The 12,645-nt window shown below is 44.5% G+C and overlaps 1 protein-coding gene across 2 annotated transcripts in view; it reads left to right on the top strand.

Moving 5' to 3' along the window:
• The window catches only part of RTN1 (reticulon 1), a 205,745-nt gene that overhangs the window by 180,852 nt on the left and 12,248 nt on the right, over nucleotides 1–12,645 (top strand). For both annotated transcript variants that reach the window (XM_080922846.1, XM_080922847.1), the window contains one exon: nucleotides 10,037–10,244. In XM_080922846.1, coding sequence (XP_080778972.1) covers nucleotides 10,037–10,244 — 208 coding nt within the window. The remainder of the gene's footprint in view (nucleotides 1–10,036; nucleotides 10,245–12,645) is intronic.

The raw sequence follows: 12,645 nt of genomic DNA, 5'->3' as shown, positions 1-12,645 counted from the left end.
CTCTAGAATTTATATTAAGAAGCTTGGCGTCAGCTTGTAACCCCAGCGCTGGGGAGGTAGAGACAAGCGGGTCTCTGGAGATTACTGGCCAGCCAGACCAACCTACTCTGTGAACCTCAGTTCCCAGTGAAAGACCTTGCTTCAACAGATGAAATGGATGGCTCCTAAGGAGCGAGACCAGAGACTGCTCTCCAGCCTCCGCACAATACACATATGCACACACCTGCGCTGTGCATGTGTGTGCGCCCACACCTGCGCACACATATGAACAGGAGACAGCTTTGCATTTACATAGAGAGGCAGACAAGTCTTACCTTTTACTAAAGTCAGCTTTTTATTTAGACTCATTATGAGAATATGCTAAATATTACAGCATAGCATTATACAGCAAACGCCTCCCTGGTGCAGAGTCTAATGAGATCCCACAGGAACCTGCTCGGTTGGGGCGCTAGGACTTTCCTTAGAGAAGGAAAGCTCTAGGTGCACAGATAATATATCAGATGTGTATTACCCAGGCAGTCAGACCCACTGAAAAACGGATGCTCTCTTTTTACCACCATCTCCGTCATTGTCAAGAGAAACTTTGTAAGGACAGAGTGTGAGATGGAAATGACTTCTTTGGTTTTTTTTCTCTGACAAAGGTGCACGTACACTACAGGCTTCAGTAAAGCTGAAAATGAGCCCAATCACTACCTGGTCAGCCACAGTCAGTCAGTGTGAAACTTGCCGCTTATCGTCTAATATAGCTATCTGTCGGCCTCTGCAGATGCCCGCAGGTGTGTACATCGAAAAAAATGAAGCTAAAGGCTAGGCATGCAGGGTTCTTATAAAATGAAATAGGAAGAACTCAAAAAGAATTTTGTTTTTGTTTTTCGAGATAGAGTTTCTCTGTGTGGCCCTGGCTGTCCTGGAACCTGCTTTTCAGACCAAGATGGCCTCCAACTCATATGTATTCACCTGCTTCCCGAGTGCTGGGATCAAAGGTGTATGCCACCACACCCAGCTCAAAAACAATGAAAAATGATTTGACGTAAGAAACTAACATGGGACTGAAAGACTTTGGAACCTCAGATATATGTCTCTTTACAACATAAGCTATTCCAAAAAATTATGAATAATACCATAATAAATATTAACCAGTTAGAATCTTTTAAATTATGTTTCACTTTAAGTTTCATAAATGGAATTCCTAAAATATCTACTTTTAAAATAAAATTTTTTAATGGATAAGATTCTTTGACAGAAATGCTGATCTATATCTACGTCCTCATGTCTGTTTCATTTCACAGATTTTCATGAGTTATTTGTTCATTAAAAATGGCAGCCCTGTTCTGTGCCAGAGGCACGAGGACTGTTCATAACAGAGTGTGGAGATATCTGGCCTTTTTTCTTTACATCTTAGAACGTCTTTCTATCGAACACAAATGTGGAGTAATGTTGTAAATTAGTTTATAAGTTTTAAAATCCACATAACTTCGCAAGGGAAAAATAATAAGACCTTGAGTGTATGGTTTCCAGGATATCGTCTCACTGAGCAAGAGAATCACACACCCCCCCCACACACACACAAAAACACAACCCTCCCCCAGTCCCAGCCTCTAGGATCATGCCTTTCCTTCCCACCCCTACTTTCATACCATTCCTCTTCCAGCTTCTTTGAAACTATAGCAGCCATTTGGGAAAACATGGATTCCTTCTAATTAAACTCACAAATCAAGGCTGAAAACTTGATGTTAATGATTCTCTAAAAAATATATTCTAGGCCCAGTACTGAGGCTCGAACCTAGAATCCTAGCACTAAGCACCGAGGCAAGAGAAGTCCCATGACTTTGAGTCTGCCGTGGCTCCAGAGTGAATTCTAAGCCAACCAAAGTAATAGCATATCTCAAAATAAATAAAATAAATAAAGATATTATCTGACTAGATAACAGCTAAAAACAATGACGTGTTAGCTATTACTAGATTGGAAGTTTACCTCTCAGAATGGATTCTTGGAGAGGTAAAATATGGCCACATTTCCAAGAGCATAGTAATTTAATAAATGGGACTGAATATGATGTGAAATAATTTTTCTTTATATTTTTTGTTTTTAGTTCAAAGAATAGTTTTTGCTGTTGCAGTTTTTGGTCAAAATAAATCAAGTATATGCTTTAGAAAGCAGAGCAGAGGTCTGGAGAGATGGCTCAGTGGTTAAGAGCACTGACTGCTCTTTCAGAGGTCCTGAGTTCAATTTCCAGCAACCACATGGTGACTCACAGCCATCTATAATGAGATCTGATGCCCTCTTCTGGTGTGTCTCATGCCAGCTACAGTGTACTTATATATAATAAATAAATAGATCTTTAAAAAAAGAAAAAGAAATCAGAGCAGAAACATGTGTCTGCCTCCACAGATTTATTTTTTCAATTCCACAGTCACAATGAACTGTAAGACTTAAGTGGAACAGATTTGAGATCTTGTGGTTCATTATGGTTGATGAGCAAAATACCAGATGAACAAAGTTTTACATTCTGATCTAGTCAAAAAGTTGAAAGATGCTCAATACTCTGTCTTGGAACATCCTCCTACTGCCTCAGCCACAATGCTTCCTTGCTGCAGCCTTTCCTCCTACATCAGTTTGCGGGGAGACTCTTGCCAGTGAGGCCTTGACTTACCTTAAGCTGTAGAAGGAAGTGAAGCTGGCTAACTTGTTTTAATATGTGCATCCTGAAGGGCTTCACTTTCTGGCCAGGTCTCTTAATGGAGACCCTGGACCTAATTGTTCTGGACCAACCCCCCCTCCCCCCACCACACACACACACACAGGAGAGGTACTGTTTTCGTCTGGATGATAAGAATCAGTATCACTTTCAGGGAAATGGTAAGGCTTTCCTAAACATCTAGTAAATTCCCTTCCTCTCAAGCCAAGAAGCAGCAAGCGAGAACCCTGCTGTAGCTGTCTTCATCAGTGAAAGAAAGGTGCCCAGCATTGCTGTTGGCTGTGGCTTTGACAATAAAATCCCTTCTTTTCCGTTGTTCCTCCAAAGCTCATTTAGAGTGGATTAAATGCTGAGCCCTTTGACTGTGTGTAGGAAATGCTGAGTTTCCCACACCTCCCCTCTCAAATCTTCCCCAGGGTTACTGAAACACCTAGAAATAGTGTTGGCATTTTTTTCTTGACGGCAAGCTTGGCTGTGTTTAGCTGGTATGAAGAAAGTGCCTGGAAAATGGCATCAGGAGTTCTGCCAGCAGCTTCCCAGTTGAGCTCAGGGCTCCTGGACTAGTGCTTTGAAGTCCTACTGTGTGGAGACTCTGTCTTAGGAAGTGGAATTCACTGTTTACTCCACTAAGAGGTGGGATAACTTTTGAAGGTCTGAATTTGAGTGTTAAGTACTCAGCCACACTTCTATTACAAGTCTCCTGATAATATGAAATGGGGAGATTAAGGAGGGCAAGTTACTCAGTGGTTTTGTGCCAACACTCAATGGTGATATATTGCTGTCCCCGTGAACATTAGTCAGAAACTGGCTTTCCCAATATGTCTTTGGACACTGGCTTAGGGAGAACCTGGGCTTATGTCGTCTTCCACAAGTTCTCATGAGGTGGCTTAGTTAGTAACCATCACTATCAGATTATTTGTTAGCAATTCTCTGTTGGAAATACTGATATTTCTACTCCTTTTTGTTTGTTTGTTTTTTACACTTTCCTAGTTGGCCTTATATAAAGTAGCATTAAGTTGTGATTCAATAGCATCTATGATCTTTTCTGGCCTAGTGAGGTATATGGGCATGGTAGTGTGTGCACTGGGAAGTAGAGGTAGAAGGAGAAGGCATCCAAGACCAGCCTTGCCTACATAGTGAGTTCAAGGTCAGCCTTGGCTACAACAGAAAAAGAAAGAAATGGATCGATGGTGCAGGGAGTTGTTTAATTTATTGCCATTTTATATTTACTTACGCCACATTCTGATTTATAAATAAAATATGGATGATTGCACTACTGTCTTCTTTGCTTATACATTTTTAATAAACTTTATAAATACCAAAGCCACTATCGGGGTCATACAACTGTGTGTAGCTAAAAGATTTTCAAACCAAAAGTATTTAGATCACAGCAAAGGGCTTCCTTTCAAGAAAAATTGACATAGTTTAATTTCCCATAATTTTAAACATGGAACACTACTCTCATTGCCTTTCCTGGTTTGGTTTGGTTTGGTTTTCATGAGATTCTGGAAGCTATTGGCATCGTGGTTTGATGTTTGATATTGAGATTCTTCAGATCTCTCGTCTCGTCTTTGACTGCATTGGTTCTTAGTCCCTGGCGGCTGTGCACCTGTATCTGTGGTTTGAGGCAGAAGCTGCGGTTACCAAGCCTAGCCCTTTATCAGCCTGACAATAGAACCCACTGAGACATCCTTTCAAATCCAGTGTGTCGCCTCCTGGTCTTCAGTAAAGCAGCCTCAATTATTAGACTTGTCAAAGTGACAGAGCCACGTACCTGTCCTTGTGAGCACGCTCAGTGAATGTGTGCTCCACTGTTTAACTTTCCCATCAATTTTCTACACAAGAATATTAAAAGAGGGAAACTATCTCCGCTTTGCCCTTTGTACCAAGGCCCTTGAGATCACTGCAGTTGTAGGATTACTAGGGGAACTTTATTCAAGGACTGACTGATCTGGACCCACTGTGGCATACTCTACTTTGCCCTATTCATAACCCAGCAGTATGGTCTTGGTAACTTGTAAAGAAAAGCTTGTATGGGCATACAGTTCTGCAGATCACAGTTGATCAAGGGCCTGATCTAGCAATGGCCTTCTTGCTGGCAGAGCCCTAAGGTGCTACAGGGCATCAGGTGACGAGAGACAGGGGGGATACTGAAGCATGTGTGTCCCATCTCTCCCGTCTCATAAAGCCATGAGTGGCTCCCCTCTGAGGACTGATTTAATTTAATCCTAATCCCTTCTCTGTGTGTCCACTTCTAAATCCCTTGGATTAAGATTTTTACCATCTTAAACTTCACAACGGGGAAGTTCTAAAGTGAATTTCGGGGAACGAGCTATATTAAAACCAAAGCAGGCACTATGAAGCTTGCTAAGAAATATACATCATTCCCATCAAAATTCGAATCTGCAAAGCCGCCATTTGGAAGGCAGAGCACAGATGTTCTCTTCTGAGATCACAGCTTCATCGCCACCCACCCATCTCACGCCATCCTTGGAACACAGAACCGTTGTCCTGCACGCTGGCCATACATGGCCATTGCTCCTCTCCTAGTCCACCCGTCTTCAGCTGTAAGCCTGGATCCCAGGTACAGCCATGTTCAATTCTGACCCCTTGAATTTCAGCCTCCTCACTGAACACTATGTGACAGACAGTTGACAGCCCCAGGTCAGCCCTATAGCTGCTGGCCAAAGCACCCCAAATGGAACCCTGTTGTCTGCATCAACTGGAGTTCTTGCCTTTAATCAAAGCCCTTCTACTCTTTGTCCATCTTTTTATCCATCCCTTTTGGAACCCTTGTTGTAAGCAGACCCATCCAACAGAAATATGTCAGCCACATGTAGATTTTTAAAATTTCTGCTTCTTTTCCAAAAGTCTCTTGTCCCTTTCTTTTCTTGAAAAGAAAGGTGATGGCAAATTCATCCTGTCTTCCCTGAGTCCTTGCTAAGCCACCTGTCTTATCTTTTCATAAATCTCCACCCATCCATTTCATGACAGTCCCAGACTTTCCTCATCCAGAAGGCTGAACAGTGCACGTGGCTACCACTGCATGAATGGCCACGCACTCTGTTCCTCTGGATTTCCATTCCCCTAGCCCCTTACTATTCTGCCTCACTGCTTCCAGCACAGCCCCCTACACAGTACCACATGACCCTCTAGCCCCAGACTCAGAGGTTCTTTCGAAGCCTTTACTTCCTTGATGGATCTTCACAATTTCCCATGGAATGCCCAGAAGATTCTGTCTTCACAGACTCTGAAACCAACAGTGCTGTGTCTACCTCTTCCAGCCCCTAGAACTCTGTATAGCCTCACTTAGGCCATATTGCTTCATCCCGTTGGGTTCTTTACCCTCCTACGTCTCGATGATTTCCACCACTCCCAGGCCCTAAACTGTTTTGTTCTAATCTGGAGGCATTCCATAGACTACTATGTCAGTGGTCTATTCTGTTTATCAAATTTCAGTTGTGTTGGCATAATTATCAAGTTCCAGCTGCCTACTGTGCCTAGACACCTGAGTAACTGTGTATGTGACCTCAAATGCCATTTCAACCTAAGGCCACTGTGACAGAACCATAAAAGAGCATTTAACTTCCAAACTTTTACAAAGTTAGCTGTTGTCATCCTTTTCTGTGATTCCTGTCTCGTGCTCGGGACTGCGGTTCTACCTCCAAGACGCATGTTAGAACCTAGGGGCTTAGAAACAAGCATCATCTTAATATTCCTCTTTGTCAGCGATGCTAGCCTCTCTCGCTGGGTGTTAAAATGTTGCTCTCATCTTTAACTCCTCCCTTCTCCCGTAGAGAGTCATCACTCTTATCAATCTTGCATAATGTTCCCTTTATCCACCACATGCCTGTAACAAAGTGTGCCCCAAATTTACCAAGTCCCCCCACTTCTTCCATCATCTGCTCCAGGACTGCCACAACCTCAGACTCCACGAGTAGCTCCTCTTACAATACAGATAGGCTGACCTTGTGCTGGCTTTCTTCAAATGACTGCCCAGTCATCCCAGCTAGACCTTCACATCCTGAAAAATACAGAAAAAAAAAAAAAAAAACATTTTGCTTGATTCCTGTGCTTATCAGAAAACCAGTGACTCGAGGACTATGATAAGGACTTGATTTTACTAAAAGAAAAACAACCCACTTAAATAGCCACTTGTGAAATCTGTTTAAAATATAATCCTGTGGCCCAGAATAAATGTTGCATGAATCAAGGCATCACTTAATAGAAAGTGAAAAATTAACTGTTTTGAGAGAAAGCATCAAATATAACCACTAAGTGCTTGTGCTTTATAACATAGTGAGAAAACGTGTTTAACTTTTAGGTTCTTCAATATGCTACCTGTCTAATGGGGTTTCTTGTAAGGCTCAAATAAAATAAAACATGAAGGCGCTGAGGATATTTTAGTGTCTGCGTGGATAATATTGACACAAGGTACTCAGAGCCCACAGATCATCCTTTACAAGACTTCTGTTGATCGCCTAAATAGAAGCTTCTTGTAATCTTCAATTGATGGGCAGAGCAGCTGGCTGATCACCAAACACGTGGACTCAGTTAACCTCTCTGCCTACAGATTCCTTCAAGACCGCCCCAGACTGGCTGCCAGACGCTCTCAGCATTTTGGAACAGGTAGCCAAAGATGTAGAAGGCTTTTCTAGGGGAAACCTATACTGACAAATGTTTAGACACACATTCGGTGGGGATTCAAGTTGAAGTAGCAAATCCTTTCTCTTTCCAGTTTGAACAGCTACTTGCTGAGCTCCCCATACTCCTTCCCTGGTCACGGGGATGTGTGAACCACCACCCCAGCTCTCTCCCAGTCCTCCGAGACAACTCATGCTTCCTCACAAGGTGTCAGTGTCACCATGTGCCTACCCTTCATACTGTGCTGCCCACCCATGAAGAGATTACATTCACCCTTTTGTCACTGTATTTGTAACTGTAAAATCTCCATTTCCATACCTCAGCTATTATTCTGGCCTTGTCTCCCAACACAGAGCCTGGTGTTTGGTTCTTCCTCTGTGGGGCACTAGCCTCCCTGTTGGAGGCCCCCCACACCCTCAGGCCTTCAGCCTGGCTGGTTTAGACTCTGCCAAGGCCTGCTTGGCCCTATTGCCTCCAGGTCTGCCAAAAGGAGCCAGGCCGTGTAGAGATCTTGGCCTCTCCCCCTCCGTCACCTGTTTTCAGGGCTGCAGGATTTCACAGAGCATTTCTCCCCAGAGCTCTTCTGTACCTAAAACCATTGCATTTAGACCCTCTCCTGAAGGGAAGATTATTTTGGCGGATCTCATGAGCGCTGTGGGTGCCCATGTTCCCTTCACATTGTTAAGGAAAAGCAAATCTTTTCATGTAGTGTTTGGTTCTGGCATCCTAACATTTAAAAAACTGAAGACAATGATAATATAGACTTTGAGGCAAAAAACAATGCTCCAATAAATTAATTTCCAATAATCAATCAGTGTGACAGGTAATTGGGTAGAAAGAGGCTTTAGCACAGCAAGGGCTTCTGGCTTGGTCATGGGACCCTGACCCTACTTTTAAAAAGGAAATAGAAATTCATGTTTCCTTCCCAAGCATGCCTTTGAGCTCTCTCTGTCTCTCTGTCTCTGTCTCTGTCTGTCTCTATCTCTGTCTGTCTCTCTGACTCTCTCTCTCTCTCTCTCTCTCTCTCTGCTTCTTGTATCAGAGAAGTGTCATAAGAGAAAGGAACTCACACTGTTTTCAAACAAATAGCTGTCTGCTGGCAACTTTGTGGTGAAGCCATTGAGGGACCGCAGTGATGGTGCAGTTGATTGATAGGGAGGGCATTTTCTCTCCAGTGTCACATTGCCAGGGCCCTTGAGGCTGGAGGAGGGAGCCTCTTTCCTTGCAGGCCCCTGAGACAAGTCTGCTGGGAGGAGGGTTTAGCTCTTTGCTGTACAATGTTCCCATGTCACCTCATTAGCTCTTAATCGTCAGCAGGCATGGTGTGTTGTACAGGTTGATCATCTCCAACATATACAACTCAAGAAACTGATACGCTACAAAATGGCAGATTCCACACCACAAAACTCTGTAGCCTGCACAGAATGCTTTACCGTCTAAATGGCCTTCACACTGTGTGTGTGTTATATAGGAAACATAAAAGTTTAGACTCGATACTCAGGGCTCCAGGGTGTTACTGTCCATGACTGTCACGGTGCAGAGCATGGCAGTAGGCAAGAATGGTACTGGAGCAGTAGCTGAGAGTTTACATTTTTATCCATAAGTAGGAGGCAAAGAAGGAGACACTGGGAAAGGCATCCTTTCGAAACCTCAAAACCAGCCCCCCAGTGATACACTTCCTCTAAGAAGGCCACACCTCCTAATGCTCCCCAAACAGTTCCACCAACTGGGAACCAAGGATTCAAATATACGAACCTATTATGGCCTTTCTCATTCAAACCACCACAGGGAGTATACAGAGGTTAAATCCCAATGGGGCTGGTGGCACAGTTCTATAATAATAATTAAGTAAAATTTTAAGGTCTAAGAGATAGCTCAGTGATTTGTTAATGCCTTGCTCACACATGAGAAGCCCTGGGTGCAATCTCTAGCTCTGCAAATGTCAGATTGTATCAGAGAAGTGTCATAAGAGAAAGGAACTCACACTGTTTTCAAACAAAGAGCTGACTTCTGACAACTTTGTGGTAAAGCCATTGAGGGACCGCAGTGATGGTGCAGTTGATTGATAGGGAGGGCATTTTCTCTCCAGTGTCACATTGCCAGGGCCCTTGAGGAGGGAGCCTTTTGCCTGGCAGTCCCCGACCCCATGAGACAAGTCAGGGCTTGCTACACAGCCATGTACCTCAGCATCTCTTGGATTTTGGAAGAAAACTACTTTTGTTCAGGAGCATGTGGTATTGGCTGAGGTCACCCCTACTTTCCTTCCATAGTCATCAGCTTCCTTTCCAAACTCTACTTCCTTGCTGCCTCAGTGGCAGCTAATCTGTGCATTTGCTGGCCTCTGTTGAGACCAGATATTGACAACGGAATATCCAGTTATGCTTGTAATCAGTGTGGTCAGAGGGAAGCACAGGCCCTCCTCAGAGTCCTCCGGAATCGCATAACCCCAGCCACTGTGCAGGTAACATATCCCACAGAGATGCACCTTAGTGATGTGATTGCACACCGAAGCCAGGGCTGTGAATCTGTGGACTGTGCTCGGCACTGGGGAGTCTTCTAAATCCATACAGAGTCCCTGGCCTCTCTCCTCACAGCCCTCCAGAAATGCAAGCGCCAGGTGGGAGACTGCGGCCTCTGCTTGCCTGGGTCCTGCCAGAGTCGTGTGCTATGTGTGCCTGTGTTCCTTTCCACAGCTATTGACCTCCTGTACTGGCGGGACATCAAGCAGACGGGGATTGTGTTCGGGAGCTTCCTGCTGCTGCTCTTCTCCCTGACCCAGTTCAGCGTTGTGAGCGTCGTCGCCTACCTGGCCCTGGCCGCCCTCTCTGCCACCATCAGCTTCCGCATCTACAAGTCCGTTCTACAAGCTGTGCAGAAAACAGATGAGGGTCACCCTTTCAAGTGAGTGGCCCAGGCTGGCTAGCCCTCACCCCGCTTTTCTCACCCCCACCCCCATTTATTGCTACCTCACAGGAAACTGTGTCACGGTTTTCTGAAACTCCAGGAACCTTCTAGAGCTTTCCAGAAACCCCGTTTTTACTACGGAAGGTTGCTGTCAGGCTCTGTAACAAAGTAGTTCTTAACAAAACACTGCTGGATTCTAAAAATAATCACAACCCGTTTTCTGTATGTAATGTTTTTTTTAAAATTTAATTTTATTTTCAGGTTTACTTGTTGTACTTTGTGTGTATAAAATGTTTTGCTTACATGTATGTGTACCACATGAGTGTCTGTTGGATCCTCTAGAACTAGTTATAAGTGGTTGTAGCTCCCATGTAGGTGCTGGGAATGGAGCCCAGGTCCTCTGAAAGAGCAACAAGTGCTCTGAACCTCTGAGCCATAGTTCCCAATCTCATGTTCTGGGGTTTTTCTCTCTCTTTTTTTTTCCCTCTCTTCACTTAAGGAGAGAATTTTAATACCTACTTAATCCATCCACCTACACAAGGAAGGCAGGGTGGGTACTGTGATCCCTGTTCACAGATGGGAACACTGGGGTTCCAGGAAGTAAAATGGTGCATGGACAGTAAATACCGTAGTTTGAGGACAGGGTGCTGGGACTTTTATTTAAAGCCTAAACATTCTGGGTGGTGCAGGACAGATGAGGAGTCTTACCACAGGCCCTCCCGGGTCTGCATGCAGGAAAAATCAGGTTAGGATGGATATTGAAAGGGAGAGAAGTTTTAGTTTTATCTTTTTAATTTTTTTAAATTTTTAATTAACTGCATGTGTGTGTGTGTGTGTGTGTGTGTGTGTGTGTGTGTGTGTGTGATGGACACTCATGCATCCATGTCCACACAGGCACATGCATGCAGGTGCCCAAAGAGGCCAGAGGCATTGGGTCCCTGGAGCTGGAGTTACAGGTGTTTGTGAGTTCTGGGAACTGAACTTCTATGTAAGAGCACAAAACCCTTGTAATGGCTAAGCGGTCTCTTCAGTCTCCCCTCCCCACCTTTTCAGGGTGATCTATGAACTGTGTAGATACTTAAAATGTGCCTAAGAGCAGTGTTAGTTTACCTGGTGGAATCCATCCAACTCTATTATCATAAACTTCAGGGGTGAGCCTGGTAACCCACAGAATTCAGTACAAATGCCACACACACCTGCCTACCGGCCATAGGCTCCACTACACATGAGCTCATCTCATATGTTTGAGGGACAGTGCCGAGACCTGGGTGAGCCAGGAAGAGGATGCAGGGCCCTGGGGCCAGTCTCCAGAGTCCACCAGCGCCACTTCTGCACGAACCCTGCTCTGCCTCACCTGTCAGCTGAGTTAAAATCTCAGCAAAGAAAATAGTGTCTATTCGGGGGGAGACAAACACTGGACGGCCTAAAGGCTGCTTGTCAGACATCCCTTCTCTGCATCTTGGTCGTGATCTCAGTGCCTAACACAATGATAGGATGCACGTCTGTGGTGCTTCATGATTCACTCTCATGGTACAGCCGTAGGACTTCTTTCTAATGCTGAGTGACTGGGCCATCTGGGCTGTAGCTTGGCCTCACATGTCCCCATACCCACAGTTGAGAGAGCTCAGCAGTGGCTCGCCTTTGTTTCTAGCAACACATACACAACCTGGATTCCAGTGTCGGTAGCCTGTGGCCAGTGTTGAGATCAGGGTGGAAGCTGAGAAAACTCACTTTGGAGGTAGAAGCTTGAAAAAAACCAAAAGCTTTATTTTCTGAGCTCTCAGGGAGGCAGCCAGTTTGGGATCTGAACCACATCCCAGAAGGGAGATTGTACATTTTTAAAGGATGCAAACACAAAGAGAGGGGTGAGCTGGAGTGAGCTGGCTGAGCTGCAGTGTTATGCAATTGTATACTGATATTATGGGTGAAGCAAGAGAGAACCCATTAGAGACTGAGCTGTATCCAGGGCATCTGGCTTCAAGATCCTTAATTCGTTCTCCTAGACATTAGGTCTGGAGCTCAAAGTGATAAGGGGACAAAGTGTCAGCTGCATGTAGTTAATTACGGCATTAACAGGAAGTTGGTTATATATTTTTATAGCTTATGCACCTTGTCTCCCATAATAGCAATTTCTGTATTTTTTACCTGGTATCAGACAACTAAGAAAGCGTTTGGAGAAGTGGGGTAGGGGTTCATTCCTAGGCCTGGGAACATGAACTCGTTTGACCCTGCCAGCAAGATGGAGAACTTGTCCCTGATGTGTCTGGACAACTGCTTACAATCGTAGCTGTTCAGCTGTAGGCCTCAAGCCTTCAGATACCCTAGGACCTGGGACCTTGAATTTAGTCTCTCCCTGTGATTAAGTGGAGTCTGAAAACAAAATGGTAGCACTTAGAAT

The sequence above is a fragment of the Micromys minutus genome (assembly GCF_963924665.1).
Source record: "Micromys minutus genome assembly, chromosome: 1".
Taxonomy (NCBI): domain Eukaryota; kingdom Metazoa; phylum Chordata; class Mammalia; order Rodentia; family Muridae; genus Micromys; species Micromys minutus.
This window is presented reverse-complemented; position numbering and strand designations above follow the sequence as displayed.